At 34.1% G+C, this 22,868-nt stretch overlaps 1 protein-coding gene across 3 annotated transcripts; it reads right to left on the reverse strand.

Moving 5' to 3' along the window:
- Positions 1 to 91: 91 nt before the first annotated feature.
- ice2 (interactor of little elongator complex ELL subunit 2) lies at positions 92 to 19,323 on the reverse strand. Of its 3 annotated transcripts, XM_058767800.1 has the most exons (15): positions 19,186 to 19,323; positions 18,986 to 19,087; positions 17,595 to 17,880; positions 17,364 to 17,483; positions 17,059 to 17,193; positions 16,835 to 16,951; positions 12,970 to 13,126; positions 12,689 to 12,873; positions 10,983 to 11,835; positions 8,283 to 8,449; positions 7,666 to 7,795; positions 3,806 to 3,890; positions 3,437 to 3,487; positions 2,876 to 3,116; positions 92 to 1,114 (listed from the first exon to the last, which is right to left on the reverse strand). In XM_058767800.1, exons 1-15 carry the CDS (start codon positions 19,197 to 19,199, stop codon positions 914 to 916), a joined length of 2,844 nt encoding a protein of 947 aa, XP_058623783.1. In that variant the 5' UTR covers positions 19,200 to 19,323; the 3' UTR covers positions 92 to 913. The 3 variants fall into 3 exon arrangements, with proteins under 3 accessions (XP_058623783.1, XP_058623785.1, XP_058623784.1); XM_058767802.1 differs by lacking the exon at positions 18,986 to 19,087; XM_058767801.1 differs by lacking the exon at positions 3,437 to 3,487.
- Positions 19,324 to 22,868: the final 3,545 nt, after the last annotated feature.

The following is a 22,868-nucleotide window of genomic DNA, read 5'->3' on the forward strand; positions in this document are numbered from 1 at the left end:
CTCGCGAGAGTTGCCAACTGTGCGTTTGAACATGCTTCAGTTTTTGACGCCTTGGGAGTGAGAATGGGTTGAAAATAACCACAAGATAATGTCAAGATAAATTTTTATTGTAGCTATGGACTACGTTGACAAGAGTAATGTAGAAGTTTTCACTATGAAACTCACACTGGTGATGTACCGGAGAGAAAACATTTCACAGTAAATGAGCTCATTTTCAGCAGTATGAAAAAAAGTGTTTTAAAGCTTGTTGTTTTGTAGAACATCACAGTTATATATGATATGAGAACAGTTGGGCCTGTAGATAGAGAGTACGTGTTATTTAATATAATTATATTTTCAGAATGACAATTTTTTTCTCAAACATAGTGTGCGGGGTAAAACGCCCCCAGGGGGCAATGGGCAATTACTGTAGTTATTCTGTTCTAAACAACAAATCCTTTGTTTTTCCATCAAATGTATTCTAGATAGTTGGACTGACTAAAAATATTTGGACATCAGCTAACCATTTTTTTCAAATAGGCTATTATAATTTTGTAATTCATAATTGTTGATTGTATTCTTTTTTAATTTTAAGCTAAAGCTGCCTGTACATAAGGTGGATCTCTCCAACACATACCCACATCTTTCTCTCATAAAACGGATAATTTTGTGAGAAAACACACTGGGATGTCCAATGTGAATGTGTGTCACTAACACAATAATTATAACAGATGTTATATTAAACAATAATTTTTTTTTTTTATTTCCTGCTGAAAAAATGTAAGCTTGCTTCTTAATGGTAAGGAATGTTTCAAAATGTACAAAAAAGCAGTTATACACAACAAGTTACACAAAATACGTTTTAAGTCATTGTACACAGTATCAGGGGTGGTAAGTGCTTTTAAAGATAATGAATACAGTAATGTTTCCAAAATCAAGGCTTTCCATCCTTTCCACCTTCACTGGTTTGGGTTTTTTGCTGGTCTTTCATCATCTTAACTTTCATGTTGTCTCTCCATGCTCTCTTATTTTTGCCTTTTTTCCGCTTCTTTGTTGACTGATTCTGATTGGCTGCTTGTTGCGGTCTCACCGCACTTTTTCCCTGGAGTTGCTTAGGTCCTGTTCCACCTTTTGCCTGTATGAGAAGAAAGTAAAAAGTATACTTCATAAATCTTGGTATACACCACCATCTGAATAGTAATATCGAAGTTTATCTAAGTAGACTTAAGGTTGTTGGTTCAAATCCTAATAGTGTACGTCCAAGAACTGGAGAATTACAGAGATTTCTTGAGTTGTAAATCCACCTCTAATGTCCCAGCATGCCTTAGGACATGCATATATAGTAAGCATGTCTCTACAAGACAATCTGAGCACAGAGCTCAATGGTTTACACAATCGACGCACCTTCCAGGTTCTGGAGTACGTTTTGCTTCAATGAAATTTTAAGTGTCATGTTTCCTCAGGCAGTGCTTCATTCGGGACCAACGCAATGATTTAAGAGAGTTACTGAGCGTAGAGTAGGATGGGTGTGATCTCTTTATGACCTGTCCCGACACATATCCCAGTCGCAAGAGCCTCAGACCAGTGAATAAGAGAACATCCACAATCTAAATTTACTTTAAGTTTTGCAAGTATGAACAGCTTGCTATGGCAAGCATCACTGTGATAACTCAGAAACAACTTAGAAATGAAGTGAAATAAAAGTTAGAAACTACTAAAGATAAGTAACTTTCACTATCAATTGTTACTCAAACAGATTCATAGCATGACAGACAGTCCTGATAAACAGAATGGGTGTGGTAACTCTGTGCAGGAATGTTATTGAGACATCATGGAAGAGTGTCCACTCTGACCGTTTATGTTGGCTGTGAGTGTGTGTATGCAAATACCTTTGAGTATATGGTGCATATCTCTGAAAATAGATGCTTCTAAGTGCTCAGTGGCTCAAATCATTGCTTGAACCAGCAACCTACCAGTTACCAAATCTTATAACCCAATACGCCACACTCTGGAATAATGATAAAGGTAAGTTGCAGGCTGAATTCAAACCCAAATTTCCCAAATAAGCACCACAGTTAAACATATCTGGAGCACATGTGCAAACCAGCAACCGTCCGTTTGCCATCTCTGAACTATATATACACACCACACCACACCATTTGGAAATACTAGATTAAAGGTATGCTGCAGGTTAAATTCAAGTACAAATTTCCCACAAGCACCATGGTTCAATCATCTGGCACACATGTGAACCAGGAACCTTCCATTTACACCTCACTACACCACACCACCTGGAGATACTGGATGAAAGGAAAGTTGCAAGCTAAATTCAAACCAATATTTCTCACATAAGCACCACAGTTCAACATGTCTGGAGCACACATGCGAACCAGCAACCTTTCATTTACCAATTCTGAGCTACAATCACTACACCACATCACTTGGAAATACTATATAAAGGTATGTTTCAGGCTAAATTCAAACTCAAATTTCCAACACAAGCACCGTAGTTCAACATGTCTGGAAAACACATGCAAACCAGCAATCTTCCATTTACCAACTCTGATCTATAACCACTACACCACACCACACCACAAGGAAATACTGGATAAAAGTTAAGTTGCAGGCTAAATTCAAACTCAAATTTCCAACATAAGCACTACAGTTCAACACGTCTGGAGCACACATGCACACATATGCATACTAGCAACCTTTCATTTACCAACTTTTAACTACTACCACTACATCACACCACCTCTGGAAATACTGTATAAAGGTATGCTGCAGGCTAAATTCGAACCCAATTTTCCCAAATAAGCACCAAGGTTTAAGATGTCTGGAGCACACATCCAAACCTTTGGGCTACATTTAAAAAAAAAAAAAAAAAGGGTCATACCTGAGGGGGTGGACGTGGGGGGAAGGTGCAGGGTGGCCTGCCGTGTTTCTGGTGAAATGGCAGGACGTACGAGGGGTCCAGGGGAACCCAGGGAATCCCTGGAGACACAGCTGGGGCTCCGCAGTGTGCATGCTGCAGGTGGTACACCCCGCGAGCAGCCTTGGTCTCATCACCAGCTTTAAAGATGGTCATGAAACCCTCACGAGGTTTGTGGACTAACAGGTATCGTCCTTCCTGTAATCTGGGGCAGGTGTTAAAAGACACCTTTATTAAATTACAGCACTGCGACAGCTGAAAGGAAATTTGTAGCTGATGACACAAGCTTTCCAATGCAAACAACGAAAATGTCCCATCCTTACAAATACTGCACTACAGGCTCAATACCTAAAGCTTACACGTGTCATTTTTAATGTTAAAATGCTTTCACATATCCTAGCTTAATATGCAGAATTATACACTTTTAAAGACAGATTCAAAGGCTGATTTCACATTAGGAAATGCAAATCGTGCTAACAGTAAAGTGACAATTTAAAATTGATCTAAAAAAAGTGAAAAACTCACGATGAGACTTTTTTCAGTAAGTGGTAGAGGGTGTTTAAACATCTAGTTGGACTGGGAAAAAAAATAAAAATATTGAAATCACATTAAATTACATTAAAACGACACAAGAGATAAAATATTAATATAATTAATCACTATAAATTAATATTTTAAATACAAATACATTTTAAAATGAATAAATAATTACATAAATTATAAAAAATACAAATAATTATAAATAAATATTACATTATTTCAGATGAGAATCTGTCAAACATGTAGACATTATTTTAAAAAATTGAAAAAATAAATCAATAAAACTTTTTGGAATTGGAATTTTTGAAGTTATTTAAACAATTAAAAATTGACTTTATATAGAGATTCACTCACTTGAAGTCACAGGTGATGTTCTGAATCCAGTCGTCAGGCAACATCTGCATCTGCGCCACTTCTGATGTGTGTGCATTGATGCGACCTACACAAATATCAAACAGTTTGTGAACAACTAGCCTTTAAACGCACATACTGCATTAGGTAGATTGTCCATTTTTTTTTTTTTTTGCAAGTCTTTAATCTCATCTGATAATACTTCCATTCATTTTCCGTAACAACTGGTTAAGCTACATTTCTATTTAACAGTCAATAACTAAAGAAGTTAAAGTCTGCAGGGCCTTAAACCAGCTCACAGTCTGAAGAACATCTAAATCTGTTTCAACATGTGACGCGGAGCAAAAGGACACGCATTGACCTGCAACACAAACTCAGGCTGTGAGAAACACTGTGAATGTTGCAATAATCGTTCACACGTTGTGTCTGTCTATTGTATCTCCGCCTCGTAATATTTCACATCGGTGGCGTCATTCTGAGTTCATGGCAGAAGAAAATGATCGCCACACCCCTACTTGTTCATCTGTGTATGGGAAACACTGCTCTAGGCCAAAGAACACAAAACTGTAATGAAACAGAGAACATGATGACATTTCACCATTTATTCTTCAAAATCCAAAGAGGATGAGCAACAATAGGAACGGTTTATACCAATGAATAATTAATAAATGAAAAAAACAAAACAAAATGCCTGAAATGACACGGAAGACTGGAGTAATGATGCTGAAAATGTTACATTTTAAAATATATTCGAATAGACAAGATATTTTTAAATAGTAATAATTAGTGCTGTCAATCGATAAAAATCACTAAATGTGATAAATTCACATTCAATCTTCAAATTAATCTATAGATTACAATTTGATTACAACAGAAACAACATAAAGACAGTATATTTTTAATATTTGTTTAATGGCATCTTTTTTTTTAATTTTTATTTTTTTATAACTGAAGGCCAGTATCACGGATACCAATACTACTGATGTTTCTAGAAAATTGTTTTCCCCCTAATATTTAACCATTGACTATAGCCATTCAACATTACAGTATAATTGAGAGATATAAATTTTAACATTTATTAGACTTAAAAAAAAACAACAACTTCTAATTTAAGTGAACTTAAAACAACCTTCACATAAACCCATTATAATAAATGTCATATTTCGCTTCCTTTTACCATTCAGCAAGTTGGAAATATACTGAATTTGAATAAAGTTATCAAACACTAAATTCTAAATTAAATATAGAAGAATCCTTAAAGCTACAAAAGTTATTGATTTCCTCTTTTTAATTATTTGATTAACAGACATCACAGCAGCTGGGTTATTAGGTTATTTGGCTGCTATTACTTTAAGAGCTGCCGCTGCTGAACATAACGCGGCTCTGACATGCATCGCATTCTCTCACAACTCCGTACTTTTTCTGACTCACTTCAGGTCTTAAAGTCTCAATAATGAGCTGACGAGTTGAATCGAGTGTGTTAGATGAGGGAGACATTTTCTTTTGAAAACATGTTCTTAAATGTAACTCATATAACAAATACTTACATGCATACACAGTTTTAAGGCAGCTTTAACTGCCTTTTTGGTAACTTCATGACTTAACTGACGACATAACTACGACATTGCACGACCGTAGTTTCTTTCGCGCTTTGATATGAAATGATATAGGCTACAGCGCACACTAAAACTAATATTTTAATAAACTAAATGCAGCATAGGTGAGAATTATAGACTTCCTTCAAAAACAAACTAAAAAAATCTTATATAAAGTCGTACTTATATTATCTTGTGACTTATTGCTCTAATCTGCCTCAGTAAAATGCTCAGTAGGGCTGCACGATATATCGCATTCAATATTGATAATCAGCGGTAATTTCCATCATGTGCGTGATTTCACATGGAGCTGCATTTACCACACAGAGCCATTGTTCACTACCAGCTTGTCAGTGAACAACGGCCCTGTGTGGTAAATGCAGCTCCATGTGAAATCACGCACGTGATGGAAATTACAGCTGATTATAAATATCGCATGCGATATATCGTGCAGCCCTAATGGTCAGCTTGAAAGTTCTCTTGAACCTAGTAAAAATATGTCCAGACTGTGAAGATACCAGCCCGTTCTGTTATCAGTAGGGCTGGATCCTGGACTAGACCCAGAAAAGACTAGATTCCTTTAATAAGCCTAGAAGAATCTAAAGCAAACGATACGCCGAGAGCGAGGCTCTTCTGCATTCTTCTGTGATTTGGAGGTATTTTCACCTGCAGGCACAGACTGCTGTCAGGCACATGGTGGGCATTCTTAAAATCACTGTCAGTGTTACAGGCTTCCTCAAAGTGGATAGAAAATGTCAGGTTCCAAATTCTCCAAACTTTAGCAGTCTGTTCAGCAGAAAAGGAGTCTCCTTCCCTCTTTCTCTCATAATGGAGAAACCCAATAGCCCTACACCCACAGCGATATGTCACACATGCGGTTGAATTCTTCTGAAACCCTTTCAAAGTTAAAATGTTAGTAGCTACGGCAACCCTGACTCAAAACAGTGAGTCATGCGTCATGAGAGAGGCATGCTGGGAGTTTATGGGAAGTTCACTTTTGTGCTGACTCCCCTTGTTACCAAAACTAATACTCCAGATGCAACATGGATACTTCAGGCTGTCTGAATTTGCTTCATTCGAAAAAAAAAAAAAATATATTATATTAAATTTGATGGCGATTTGTGATTTGCATTTAAGTGATATAAAAAAAAGTTGTTGTTGTTTTTGATCAGAGGAAGCCAATGTAGCAAAAAGCAGATTCAAGCAAGAAGTAATTTTTTTTTTACATTTTTTAATTTAAGACATTATTATAAAACAAAAAAAATATATTTTATATTATTATTAACATTAAATAATTATATTATAAAAATTAATCAAAACCTTATGATTATAAAAAAAAAAATCTTAATTATCGTTTTCATTAATATGAACCAATATAACGAAACATGAAAAATGTTTTAATTTGATAATGCAAATGAATCGCTGATTCAAGTAGCAATTGATTTATCAAAATTTTTACTTGCATACATTTTTTACTACATTTAAGAATTAAAAAATGCTTTGATTCAATGATTTGTTTGCATAATCAATCAACTTAGTTGAATTAGTTATGAATTGATTCATCAATTTTCACCTACATATATTTTTACGGCAACATTTTACAGTGCAAGTATTGCTTTAATTTGAATCAATAATGAAATCCTCTTATTATAAAAAAATCTCAATTATCATTTTCTTTTATATGAACCAATATAAAAGCATGAAAATGCTTTAATTTGAGATCGCAAAGGAATTGCTGATTCAGTTATGAATTGATTCATCAAGTTTTACCTACATATATTTTTACAACATTTTCAAGAATCAAAAATGCTTTGATTCAATAATTTTTGCATCATAAAATCAAATTAGTTGAATCTAAATTTATCATCAACATTTATTTTTACTACAACATTTTACAGCATGAATCTGTTATGAATTGACATTCAAATTTTCAGTTTATTTTTATTACAACATTTTAAAAATTTTTACTTGCTAATGCAAATTAATTATTAAATCAGTTATGAATTCATGAACTGAAGTTATTAAAAGCCCATTGCTTTTTTTTTTTTATTATTGCACTGCAAATACTACATATTTCCTTTTCATCAGGTCACGTGAATATGATCTTTTTTAAATGCTCTAACACTATAGATATTTTCTTCTCCATGTCAAGTGAATCTGATTTGATCAAACAGATTAGTGACAGAATTACAACAGATTCCCTACAAATATGCATAACATCTCATGATAGCTAAAGAGAAAGAAAACACATTTTATCAGGTCTCTTACTTATGAAGGACACGGTACTGGAGTGCAGAAGTTTCTCGGCCCACAGCTGACAGGCCTCAGTGTGGGTCAGACTCTCGGCTCCGTAGCACAGCTGATACTCCAGTTTGGGTAAAACATGCACCGGGACGGCCTGGATGAGAGCAGACTCAATCATTAGCCACTCAACCAGCAGTTCTGAGTCACTGTGCTCTATAAATACAAGCAGAGTAAATCCTGTGCTCCTTTTTTCACCTACAGTCGAGAACCATTGACTGGAAAGAGTCTGTTGATACATTGATAAGATTGAAAAGTCAACTCTACGGCTTTTCACAGGAAAGCAGGCTGTTTAAAGAAAGGGTGTGGTGGATATTACTTAACCCTGGTTAAAATATAAAGATTAATGCTTGGCATATTGACATACTGGCTCAAATTCAATAAAGGGTTGCTAAAAATCTCTGACAATGATAACTAATAATGATAATAAAATGCACTGTGTTTACACAAGACGTGATGAGTTTAATGATGTTTGAAATCTCTCCTTCGAGACTCTTGGGGCGTATACTTAAATCAGGGCCAAAATAATCAACATTTTGATGAAAGGATGATTGTGTTTGTGTTTTAGCATGTGTCCAGCTCACCCTGAAGGTGTCTTTGTCATGTCTGGGGTGAGCGATGTCTACACTGCTGCGCACCATGAGCAGAACATCCAGCAGGCTGTAGAGTTTGTACAGAACGCTGCCCTCTGCTGGAGTATCGTAGTCCATCTCATCCTCAGCACTGACCTGAAGATCCTCCTTCAGAAGACCTGCGGTAGAAGGATAATCATTTTTGTGCAAGAAACCTTGACTTAAAAATGCTAAAAATATCAAGTATGGCACCTTTAGATCATAGCAATATTATTAAATGCAAGTATTATCTGATTTTTTCCCCTTAACATGTGACACACATCTGTTTTTTGAATGCTAGTGTGAACGGAAAAAATCTAAAGTTGATCTGATGCACTGAACCTGATATTTGAAATTATTTCAATACATAACAACAATAATGGACTTAATCTTGCATATACATTTGTTACATATTAAAATGAAAATATATATTACAAATCACTTGAAATTCTTATACAGCGGTGTGAAAAAGTGTTGGTCCCCTTCCTGATTTTTAATTTTTGCATGTTACACACAAGATAACACAAGTAAACACAACATGCAGTTTTTAAATTAATTTTTTTATTTGAAGGGAAAACAAAATCCAAACCCACATGGCCCTGTGTGAAAAAGTGCTTGCACCCTCCTATTAAATCATGAAAGAACTGTGATTAACCACATTATTTTAGAAAGCGGAGTTCAATTTCACTAGCCAAACCCAGGCCTGATTACTGCCAGACCTGTTGAATCAAGAAATCACTTAAATAGAATCTGTCTGACAAAGTGAAGCATGTTTAAAGAGCAACACATCATTCCACGATCTTAAGAAATTCATAAACAGATGAGAAACAAAATAGTTTACATGCATCAGTCCTGAAAGGGTTATAAAGCCATTTCTAAGGCTTTGGGACTCCAGCAAACCATGGTCAGAGCCATTATCCACAAATGGAGAAAACTTGGAACAGTGGTGAACCTTCCCAGGAGTGGCCGGCCTACCAAAATTACTCCAAGAGCACAAAGACGCCTCATCCAGGAGGTCATAAAAGAACTCAGAACAACATCTAAAGAACTGCAGGCCTCACTTGCCTCAATTAAGGTCAGTGTTCATGATTCAACAATAAGAAAGAGACTGGGCAAAAACAGCATCCATGGGAGAGTTCCAAGGCAAAAGCCATTGCTGACCAAAAAGAACACAAAGGCTCGTCTCACATTTGCCAAAAAATATCTTGATTATCCCCAATACTTTTGGGCAAATATTCTGTGGACTGATGCGACAAAAGTTAAACTTTTTGGAAGGTGTGTGTCCCGTTACATCTAGCGTAAAACCAACATAGCATTTCATAAAAAGAACATCATACCAACAGTCAAACATGGTGGTGGTAGTGTGATGGTCTGAGGCTGCTTTGCAGCTTCAGGACCTGGACGACTTGCCATAATTGATGGAACCATGAATTCTGCACTCTATCAGAAAATCCTGAAGGAGAATGTCCGGCCATCAGTTTGTGACCTCAAGCTCAAGTGTACTTGGGTTCTGCAGCAGGACAATGATCCGAAACTCACCAGCAAGTCCACCTCTGAATGTCTCAAGAAAAACAAAATTAAGGTTTTGGAGTGGCCAAATCAAAGTCTGGACTTAAATCCAATTGAAATGCTGTGGCATGACCTTAAACAGTCCATTCATGCTCGAAAACCCTCCAATGTGGCTGAATTAAAACAATTCTGCAAAGAAGAGTGGGCCAAAATTCCTCCACAGGGATGTGAAAGACTCATTGCCAGTTATCGCAAACGCTTGATTGCAGTTGTTGCTGCCAAGGGTGGCACAACCAGTTATTAGGTTTAGGGGGCAAGCACTTTTTCACACAGGGCCATGTGGGTTTGGATTTTGTTTTCCCTTCATAATAAAAAACTTCATTTAAAAACTGCATGTTGTGTTTACTTGTGCTATCTTTGATTAATATTTACATTTGTTTGATGATCTGAAACATTAAAGTGTGACAAACATGCAAAAAAATAAAAAATCAGGAAGGGGGCCAACACTTTTTCACACCACTGTATGTATGTATATATATATATATATATATATATATATATATATATATATATATATATATATAAAATTTGCTAAACATTTCTTTATTGCCAAAATATTATACTTAAACATTTAATTAATATTTAATAATATTTAATAATTTAATAATTATTATTTAATTACATTTAAACCTCCAATATTAAAAAACATCAATAAAATAGAACATTTAAAAATAAAATATATAATAAATATTATTTGTAATAATACAATTATTGTGATTCATCATATATATTAATTAAAGAACATGTAATTTAAAGGGAATTAATTAAAAAACCTACAGCAATAATAATAATTATGTCAATTTTTTTTTCTGAATTTGTCAAGTTACATTTATGAGTTACGTATTTACTTAAATTATAAAATTACATAAATTTAAATACTGTACATTTAATTAATATTTGGATATATTTAAATCATACTTACACTTAATTAAATATTGTTTATTTAAATAATTATTAAACAATAATTATTTAAATATATTTGTGTCAGGTGTCTGACCATTATGCCTTCATCATGGGTCACATTTAAAAGGACGTTTGAATAACCTCACAAAGACATAATTTGAGCATAATTTTTGCCTCTGAGATGGTGTTTTCAGCACTAACGTTTTCTTTGAGTGGCTACCAGCACAGGAACGTCAGCAGGCAGTGTGGTGTCCTCTTCCTGCCCCTCTCTGGACTCCAGATACGACGTCACACACTGTTTGACCAGTGAGTGGGTTTTAGCTTCTGGAGGTTTGTCTTCTGGGACATGGGCTTTCACAGGCTCCTGGTTCTTGCTGGGGGTGGATTTCAGCATGGCGTCCTGCATCTTCAAAATCTGTCCGAGCTGATCGCACTCGCCGGATATTCGGGGTCTTTTGATGCCCTTCTTCGTTCCTTTGGGGTTTGCAGGGCCTGGCGTGGCTGGGTCGGGTGCTTGTGGGGAGGACACCTCTACTGCCGTCACCTGGGTCTGAGGTCTCTTTGGGGAGAAAATGTCATCTATGACTAGTCGTTCTTCATCAGAATCCAAATCCTGGTCCGTCTTGTCTTCCATTATATGCCTGGGCCGCTTGGTGGGAGGAGCAGAAGACATTTCTATCTTCTCTTTTGCATCTTCACTCACACTTTCCTCCTCTGAAACGGCAGTTTTATTCAGCGTACCATCTCCCTCATCAGCCAAAGTGTCGGTTTCTCCTTGGACCTTAGCCACGGTCACCTCAAGGGGTTCTGTGGGAGCGTCTTGAGATGTTGAGGTGAGTTTTGTTGTACCTACAGAGTCTGTCGGTTTCTTGAGGCTCGGGATATGTTGAGACGGAGTTGCGATTGGATTTGTAGAAGCTGCTTTCGGTTCATTCTGTTCCTTCGCTTTCTTACTGGGCTTGTAGGACTCTCCAAATGACTCCAGGTCTGTTAGATCAGTCCCAAAATCCATACCAGCATCATCAAATGCAGCCAAACTCCTGGAGATCTTATCCTGGGCAGAGTAAAGAAAAATAAATAACATTAACACAGTATCACAGTTATTTGGATTTACTTTACATGTATTTATTTAGCAGACACTTTCCTGAATAATAATATACTAAACAGATATATAATATAAAACAGTTGTATAATAAGCACATATAATATAATAAACACACATAATACTTTTTTCTTTACACAAACATTCATTCATTCCCGGTCAAACGTTTGGAATAATTAAGGGTTTTTAAACGTTTTTGAAAAAGTCTCTTATGCTCACCAAGCCTGCATTTACTTGAATAATAAAAAATAGTAATATTGTACAATTTTATTACAATTTAAAAGAAGTCTTCTATTTTAAAATGTTTTAAAATGTAATTTATTCCTGTGATTAAAATTTGATTTTTCAGCAGCCATTACTCCAGTCTTCAGTGTCACATGATGCTTCAGAAATCATAAAACATAAATCAAAAACAATAACTATATTCCAAAAGTTTGTATAATAACACAATAATAAACAGATATATGAATAACTATCATAATTACACTATCATAATTACACACACATATATATATATATATATATATATATATAAATAAAATGACAATTTGCAATATTTTAATAATATAAAAATATAATAGTTATTATTGCTATATTAATTATTAAATATTACACATTTTAACTGTAGTTACTAAACAATTTTAGCTGAGAAAATTGCTGTTGTTTTTTTTAAATCCAAAACTACTTACAAGTAAAGAATAAGTCAAAAAAAAAAAACGGTAATTACCATAATTAATTAGTAATTCATTAACAATACTTCATCTGCAATATTTTTCACTGTCTGGTGTTTCATCTTACATCTTACCTCAGGAGGAGGCTGCATTTCTACAGGGAGCTCTTCTGAAGTGAGGAAAAACACGGGACGTGATACAGTCTTCTTGAACGCCAGCTTCACGCTCTCTTGATGAAACAGCTGACTCCTCTCTCTCCAGCTCAGCTCTGTCTTCAGCAGAGGAGTATCGATGTATGCCGTCTTACTCTGACTGCTGCCTGAGAACAACCACAACATTCATCATGTGAGATTACTGACAGGATTACAATCTTATGGTCCACAATGAAGCATTAAAACATGAAGTGACTCTTCACCTTTCATGGGATTCATTTTGACCCAAACGGGGAGCTCCCACGCTTCTGTGAACTCAGAGCTGTTATTCAGGAGCTGAAGGAAGGCCTCTTTAGATAAACACACTTGTGGCTCATAAGTAACGGTGAGTTTTTCTGCATTACTGTCATTGCTGATGGCCTGCAGATATTAAGAGACATCAGGATTAACACAAGAACTATATTTGATTTTCAGAGGTCCATCAAAATGAATTCATGAGGTATGGGGATATAATTCAATATATATCAGAATCATATATAGTGGCATTTCAAACCAAATGCAACAGTGCCCTCTAGTGGTTAAGGCCACATTTTGCAAGCTAGAGACCTACACTGCTTATATAAGACAGACAGGGTTCCTACACATTTCAAAAAATTCCATTCTTTTCCAGACTCAGATTTCCAAACCTCTCAGTAGATTTTCGGATCATATTTAAAATAAATGGTTCATACAGCACTATTTTCAGCTTCATATTTGGTATATATTATAGTCATCTGTAAATATTTGTATTTTTTCAGGGTTTTTTTACATTGATTTTCTCTAAGTGACTTTTGCATGCTTACTCATTACAATTTGTAGTTTTATATAACCCATTCCTTCCATACTGCCATCTTAAAATTAATAAAGTGAGAGCATGGATGCACATGAATTAATTTAGAAAATTTGGCGTTTCTTATGGTAGTACCTCTAATATCAAGGCCTAATGTCCAATTTAGCACATCCTCTGCAGCAGCAGAAAAACCATGACACAAAATGGGCTGATGGCATAATACAGCTATGTGCCTTGTCCTATTTGCCAGGTTCAAGGGTCTATAAAAAAGCAAATATAATAAACAATACCAGTCTATTAAAAAGGTCCTCGAGGCTATGTCATACGGTACTAAGAATATTGGGAGAAGAAACCCAAAACATTTTGCATAATTAAAAAGTGCTGCTTGAATTCATTCAGTCGTGTTCGACAGTCACTAAAGAATCCCTAACCAGCTGCCATGAAAACACGCTTCTTGTATGATAAACCTATTTTCATTAAATTCTTAATTTCATTTTATGAAAAACTAAATGGGGGTGAAAGTCTGGAAATGCAAAAAAATTCCATACTCTGCTTTCTTTTTCCCATACTTTTCCAAACCGCGTAGGAACCGTAGACAGAAATTACATGGTTGAATCTCACAAAAAGGACATATCTAGGTCTCTTTCAGCTATACATTGTTAAATAAAACAAAAAATAATTAAAAAAAACAAATTAAATAACATTTTCTGGGTTTTGCAGATTTTATGAAGGCAAATTTAAGACACTTTTTAAGACCAGGTAAAGAAAATTTAAGGAATGAATTGAATGGAACACGCTAATGTGGTTTCTAAATCTAAACGTCTTGTATTAGCAATACTTCAAAAATTGAAAATAGAACTTAGAAAAAAATTTCTTTATCAGTATTTGTTTCTTGTTTTCCAGTGCAAATGTCTAAAGATCCTTGAATCAAGATACATTTACTTAAGAAACTATTTTTTTTTTTAAGAACAAATTTTTTCTTGTTTTAAGCATAAGCTCACTTAATTTTGAAAAGTTAAAAAAAAAAGTTCTCAGAAAATAAGACTTCACACCTTCAGTTTGCATCTTAAGTAAATATATCTTGATTTAAGCATGTTTAAATATTTGTATTGGAGGAAAACACGGAGGAAGGTTTTTTTTTTTTTCAAAGTGCATGCTTATTTAGCATCATTAATATTTTTTGTTATAACAATAGCAATATATTTGTATCATTATTATGAAGTTATTTTCATGACAATAGTTTATTACCCTCAGTTCTCATTACAGCAATGGTATAATAATAGAATAATAATAATTATTATTATTATTTTAACATTATTTATTGGCATTTAATAGTAATAGTTTAATTTAATAGTTTATACTATTTATTCATGGTAGTATTTAAATTAACTCAATGAAAAATTTAAAACAGTATTCCAAAAAAGGAATTGGAGTAAAAAAATACTCCAGTGTAGTTGTCATGAAACCAATGACAAAAGGAAATAAATAAATAAATACATACACACAAAGAAAAAAATAATAATAATAAAAAAAGCATGCATATATATATATAGTGGGGGAAATAAGTACTCAACACTTGAACAAATTTTTTATTAAACACATTTCCAGTGCAGCAATTCACATGAAATTTTGACCAGATGTTGGTATTAACTCAAGTAATTTACACAGATAAAAAAATATTGAATATTACAATCCATAAAAAAGTTGTGTGTAATAAAGTGAAATGACACAGGAAAAAAGTATTAAACACACTAACTGAGATTATACTTAATACTTGGTGGAAAAGCCTTTGTTTGCAATAACAGCTTCAAGACGCTTCCTGTATGAACAAACTCACAGTGCGCAGGTGGGGTTTTGGTCCATTCTTCTAAACAGACTGTCTTCAAATCTTGAATGTTCCGCGGGGCCCTCTTGTGAATCTTGATCTTCAGTTCCTTCCATAAATTCTCTATTGGGTTTAAGTCTGGTGATTGACTGGGCCATTTAACAACTTTATTTTCTTCTTCTGGAACCAATCTCCTTTGCAGTATGTTTTGGATCATTGTCCTGCCGGAATGTCCATCCACGTCTCATCCTCATCATCCTGGCGGATGGTAACAGATTCACCTCAAGAATTTCCCGGTACATGGCTCCATTCATCTTCCCTTCAATAACATGGATTCTGCCAGTACCATGAGAAGAAAAACAGCCCCATACCATGATGCTTCCACCTCCAAACTTCACTGGTGGTGTGGTATTTTTAGGGTCATACGCAGAGCGTGCATGGAGTCTGTGGCGGTGGAGTGCATTGCCTAGTTTCCTCTGTGACAACTGCTGCTTCCAAGTCTCTCTGTAGCTCTTTCCGAGTGGTCTTTGGCTCTTGGATTACTCTTCTGATTAACCTTCTGACTCCCTGATCAGAAATCTTTCGAGGAGCTCCTTTGCGTGGCAGGTTGATGGTGGAGTTTTTTTCTTTCCACTTGCGTATAATGGACCCAACGGTGCTTACAGGAACATTTAGGAGTTGTGAAATCTGTCTGTAACCACTACCATTTTTATGCAGCACAACAATCTTGTTGCAAAGGTCTTGGGACAGCTCTTTGCTTCTACCCATCATGAGATGTTTGTATACTTGCATTCAGAGGTGGGTAAGGTTTTTTCTAACTGATTAACCTGCAATAACCTGGCTGATTCTAATTTGCACAAATAGGAGGTTGAACAAATTAGTGAAATCAACTGTTGTCTTGCCTTGGTGTACTGCTTTTTCTTTGTGTGTTCAATACTTTTTTCTTCACCTATTTCACTTCATTAAATGTAACTTTTTATGGATTGTAATTTTATGATTTCTTTATCTGTGTAGATTTCTTGAGTTAATACCAACATCTGGTCAAAATTGCATGTGAATTGCTGCACTGGAAATGTGTTTAATAAAAAATTTGTTCAAGTGTTGAATACTTATTTCCCCCACTGTATATATGTATGTGTGTGTGTGTGTGTGTGTGTGTGTATGTATATATATATATACACATATGTATATGCATGTGTGTGTGTGTGTGAAAAAATATTTTTTATACTTGTCCATATAAAGACCACAAACCATATATAAAGTAGTCAACATTTGAAGTGGATCAAAACTTTTAATCAAAGTTGTCCTAAAATGTGATCTTGTCTTAGGACAACTTTGATTAACTTTTTTGATCCACTTCAAATGTTGACTACTGTATATGCATAGAGATAGATAGATAGATAGATAGATAGATAGATAGATAGATAGATAGATAGATAGATAGATCTCACACTACCACAGACAGGTTACTTACAGTGTGAACAGAAGTTGCTTTTTTAGCTGGAGGAACCACATTCGACACAGTCTCATAGTCTACAGCAAGTTGGGTGTTTTCTGCTATGACTTTTTTGTCTACCATGTCTATTTTACCCTGAGGAGAAAATACAGTAGAGATAGATATAACAAACAACAGTATATCACACATTCATTAGACATTCAAGATCATAAAAAAAAAAAGAAAGAAAGAAAACTAAGTACCATAGCAAGAAGCTGTTTCTCAAAGTTGAGAGAGAGTTCACCGACAAACTTTACACTGGTCAGACTAGTAATCTCTTGAATGCTGTAAACCTGTGGGTAACTCTTCACATGTTCCAGACAGGCTGCAAAATATTCCTGTTGGTGAAAACACACAAAATCAATTAAATGAATAACATACAAATGTATTTTTTTATAAAAATATATTTGCATTAATTATTTTAATTAAAATTAAATAATGAAAAATGTAATTGAACACAACAATGACTGTGTGTAAACATTTGAATAGTAAAATAAATAAATAATACCTCAGTGTAGCGACTGCTGCCAGGAGGCATGTAGTTGTACCCATCAGCGCATGCTCTAGAAACATCTTGCAGGTATTTCATAAACTCCGACACCTCGTTCTTCACCTGCTCCATCAAACACTTTGAAATGAGAGACGAGATGAACCACATGAAAACAGCCTTGCATCCATGTAGCTCAATCAAATCCGCCTCACTATTAAAGGAAAGCGATCAGGACAAGAGATGGTCTACCTTTGAAGCTTTTAAATAATTCTTGCGGACGAGCATGTTGAGATACATCTTGCGATTCTTTACATTGAGGGTGGAGAAGCAAGGGTAGGGCACTAGAGGCTCAGGGAACGCTACAATCTCAGTTCTCTTCACAGGTTTGGCTTTGGTTGGTTTGCATTCAGATGTGGGCTCATCTGATGCAAGGATGTTACTGACGTCTGAACCTTCATCACACTTCACAGTCTTTGCTTCTGCTGAAGATCCATCTGGCTTTTTCTCAGCGGTCTCCTCGGATTTTCTATCAGAGCTTTGAAGAAAAGAATGAAAAATAATGCATCTCAATAACATATCATGACTTATGATTTTTTTTTTTTACTTCACTGGGATAGGAATGTGAACATGAAAAAGAAATTGTGGATATGATTCAAAAAGGAGTAAGTGCTCATTTGGTTTATTTTGAACCTCAACACTGCATTAACTATTTTTTTAGTGATAGTAGTAATAATAATAGTAATCTAGGCAAATAAATAAATAATTATAATATAAATAAAAAAAGTGTAACATGGTCACAAATTAAAAATTAATTCCCTTGATTTAGTTGTTCGCTTATTTTGATTTCATTAAAATGAGGGTACAACTGTACAACATGGCCATGATTTAATAAAACGAGGGTACTAATAAGTCGTGGGAACAAATCATTAATTCATGGCCATGATTTATCTAAAACAAGAGAGCAAAATAATAAAATGAGAGAACAAATGCTTAATTCGCAGCCACGATAAATACATTTTTGTCCAGATGTCATGTTCAGGGCTCCGTGGTAAATAGTATTAAATGTGTTTTTTTTTTTATTCATTATTATATAGGCTATAGAACTAAATGGTGCATAATTTAGAGGAGCACATTGATCAGTATCACAAAATCCCCTCAAAATAAAAATAAAATATTACATCTAATATTATTATTAATATTATATATATATATATAGACGTTTCATTTTGGTGTCCGCATTAAATTAAAATTAAATGTACAAAAGTGATTTTATCTACATGAAAAACACATTTCATGCAAGTAAATTGTCTATTTGTGTTATATTGTTATATTTAAATGAGAAATTTAAATATAGATTTACTTCTTTCCCCCCTACATCTATAGAGCATCCCTTACAGTAATTCCCATGATTTTACTATAGTAACTATTGCAATTTGGTAGAAATGTTGTACATTCAAGTATTTAGGCTACTATTTTCCCATATTGTAGCATTGCTAGTTGTAAACCACAGTAACACGATCTAATTATGCTAATGAAGAGCCGTTTTACATGTGGTTAGTATGGTGAGTTTAGCAACAGTTATCAAGAACTATAGAACAGGTGAACAGGATTTGACCAGAGTCACCTAACGTTAACGTTACCTGTGTAAAAGAGCAAACAGTTCTTTAACGTTGGGCGCGAGAGTGAACTTGTCAAACACATCTCTGGAGAACACAAGCGGAGCAGAGACAGGAGCATCATCCCTGAGGACAAACCAGCACACTGAACTAGCCATAATAAAACTGAGAACAAACACAAGTGATCTCTTTTCTGACACTGTCTTCATCATATTGTCACCTACCATTTTAACTCCATTGCAGCAGGTTTTTAGATGTAGATGTGGTTCACATCGTTAAATCATCTACAGCCTCTCGATTCTCGCATGTTGACGGTCCCTCATCAAAACACTGCAAGATGAGTCTTCCGGGGAGAACCAAAACATGACACAAAGGTTCCGCTTCCGATCACAGGTTTGACAATATATTTATTAATTATTATGTGGTTATGGGTACAATAAATTTGCGACAGTAAATATATATATTAAAAAAATAAATACTTCGAGTGGTAACTTATAGGGTTTTGTCAGGATGCTGAAAAATATCACTAAATGGCTGGATTTACAAAGTTTTGCATCATACTTTAACTGAGTTGGGATTTGTTTAATTTACCTAGGTTAATAAGAAAGAATAATTAAACGTGGATACGTTTTATTTATTATCTGTTTTACTTTATCTTTCAATCAAATGTGTGTATGGCCGGACGATTGACTTTTAAACGGACACAGTCCTTTACATTTAACACACATTAGGCTAACATATTCTGAAAGGTACTGTTCAAAGCTTTCATTTTAACTTATTAGTTTGTTCACTATACTAAATAATAGTCGTGACCATGGTTTAACAGTGGTATTTGTAGTAATTGTAGTAAAACTGTGGTTAAACAAATTGCAGTCAATACTACCGTGGCCAAGAGAAAGCCATACACTTTTACTATAATGCAGGCCTAATAAAACGATGGTTCATTTTCGTGAGGTAAAACATGGTTATTTTTATAGACTGTCATCTGACGTATTTAATTAATCTTTGGGAATAGACTTTCCCTTTCCAAAATTAACACTGGTTTTATTGTAGTGAAAGTTTAGTAATCATGTTCTTTTGTTTGTTTGTTTTATTATTGATTACCATTTGTATAACCACAGTTTTACTACAAATACCATGGTTAAACTATGGTTAGTGTAGCAAAACCATGGCTAATTTGTGGTTGGGCCATTCCACCGAATGGGCATCATTTCTGTCCCCAGGGCATTATAGGTACAAACATGCATAAAAATTAACTAGAAAATACATACAAAAGACAAGCAAAGTGTCCTGCACATTAATCTAACTGCAAATTTAAAATATATAATTTAAAAAAATGATTAAAAACTACCTAAAACACTGAAAATATAGCATTTGTACATGTCCCCAGTGTCTAATGCTACATTTTAACATTAAATATAATGTTTAAAATCCTTCAGAAATCATTTTTGTTTTGCATTTTTGTTTACCTCCATATCCCATCTGTGCTTTAAATACATTTATTTCAAAATAAATGTATAATATTTTGGATAAAATACACATTTTAGTCGTGTCCACTAGTTTTCACTCAGTCCTGTTACCCTGTAACACATTCCCCCCTCTAAAAAACACAAGACACATTTTCAACATAATATTGCAACATCTGGATCTTCTGAAGGCAATGAAATGACTGAAAGCATGTGGTCTTCTTTTCTTTTCTGTATATTTGATGATATTGTAACGGTGGCTGGGAGCGTCATTATAAATATACTGTCCTGTTACCTAAATTATTTCTTAGATGTTACTTGTTTATTTTAAAAATACAAATCTTTGTGAATCACTATAATTTGCTGAGTATTCTCATAATTTGACCATGTACTCCATGTGGCTAGATTTTATGTATTTGCTAATTTTATCCTAAAATCTCAATCCTGTTACTTTCAGTCCTGTTACTCATATACTCATATATCCTAACTTATATATAGTAACTGAGTAAAAGTAACAGGAGTGAGTAGTGTCATCAGATTTATTAATGTAAATATTAGGCTACATCCATATTAATCTAGATAAATTTGAAAATGCGTCTTTTTCTCAACGTTTTGGCCTTCTATCCAAACTGAGACAATGCTTTTGCCCAGAGAAAACCTATGGTTGTTCCTGCATTGTTGTTTTATAATACATTCCTGCAAGTATGACAGAAAATGTATGATTTCTGTCCTGTGACAATTATGTATTAGACTCATATATAGAATGGTGTTTAAGTGTGAGCTGCGCTATAAGAAAACAATATCCATAGAAAAACTGAAAAGATATTAAGTTTATTATTTTTAATATTAATTTAATATTTATTATTTTTTAGTTATTTATATCTTATCTTATAACCTGTCCTCCACCCCTAAACATAACCCTAACAAAAACCTCTGCAGACCAATAGATTTAAATAGAAACATGATTTTGCCTTTTTTAGCAGCTAGGTCAGCTCACTAATTGATGTTCAACACTCTTCACTCTATCGGTGCAGGCATTAATACCTCACATGTGTAGTCAAACCTGTATACTAATATAATGGATATTCCTTCCTGTTACCAGTTTCATTGCTGTTACTAAATAGTTTTTTCTTTATAAAATAAAGTTAAACCACTCTTATTTAAATTAAGTTTGGTCCATAATTTATCCTATTGTTTAAAACATTGCATCATAGAAAATTGATAAGACTGAGGTTTGAATCGCCTTTAAAATGAAAAAATGGGTTTGTGTAGTTTAGAAAAATACACCTTGTGTAAATAAATAGTGACTTTTTATGATAAAAAATTTTTTTTGACCATGAAACCAACAATTTCTTTAAAATAAACACCTGCCTGAGGGGGAAATGAAGGAATTTGTTGACATATTTTTAAAACATGCTTTTTAAAAGACATCAGAGTTTTGGTAACGGTACTGAGAAAAATGCATCCATCTTCCATTTAATAATTGTGTAAAAAATTAAATAAAGTCACCTGAGATGGACCGATACAGATTTTGAATAGTTATATATGTGTATTACTAGATTCAGTCTTTAAAAAAGATAGTAAATTAAAAAAAAAATTGAAGAGTTTTGGAAGCAAATGGCACCCATTCGGTGGAATGACCCGGTTACCGTGGTTTAATTATAACCATATTTTTTTGGTTTTATTTGTAGTAAAACCATGCTTCATTTTTAATTTTTTTTTTGTAAGAGTTGATTGATTGTGACATTGTTGTTTCCAAGTGGTGTCAAACTCTGCAAACCACTTCAAAGTATTTGAGCCCATACTTATATATCGATCTCAAATTTTCTTTATATTTAAACATTCTGTCTAGTTTGCCTTTTCTATGAAAAAAGCTAAGTCGGTATTTCTAGTAGGCTACATTTTCATATTTTTGTTGTTATTTCTTGTTGACTGACATTGAAATATTCCATGCATGCTTTACAAAAATGCTTCAACTCTATAAAATACAACAATTATAACAATTATTACAACAGGGTAACATATTTTTGAAGTTCTCTTTTAAATGTTGTTCTGTTTCTCCACTTCCATCTCTTTTTCATTTCTCTGAAGGTTGTGAGGAACTTCAACCATATGAACTACATAAAGAAGTATGACACATTGAATAAGAGCCCATTACAAGCGGTAAATTTTATTATGGGATAACAGCACATAAAGCACATCTAAAATCGATGTGTCCAATGCACTTTTAATAAAGGTAATATTAAAGGTACAGTTTCTAAGTACAATATAACAACATTCATATTAGAATGAAAAGTATTTAAAAGACAACATTAAATTTCTTATTTTTCTTTACAGCGGTATTTACAAAATGAATCAAAATACTTATTTTCATATTTAAGAATCAGACAAACAGAAGGAGCAAAACCACTATTGAGAAGAGACTATCTCCTAAAGAGAGT

The sequence above is a fragment of the Onychostoma macrolepis genome, chromosome 25 (genome assembly GCF_012432095.1).
Source record: "Onychostoma macrolepis isolate SWU-2019 chromosome 25, ASM1243209v1, whole genome shotgun sequence".
Taxonomy (NCBI): domain Eukaryota; kingdom Metazoa; phylum Chordata; class Actinopteri; order Cypriniformes; family Cyprinidae; genus Onychostoma; species Onychostoma macrolepis.

Coding starts and splice junctions, on each gene's coding strand:
- ice2 (XM_058767800.1), bottom strand. Junction 12,874..12,969: donor CAAAATGAATCCCATGAAAG/GTGAAGAGTCAC, acceptor GGTTGTTCTCAG/GCAGCAGTCAGAGTAAGACG. Junction 1,115..2,875: donor CCCCACGTCCACCCCCTCAG/GTATGACCCTTT, acceptor CTTCTCATACAG/GCAAAAGGTGGAACAGGACC.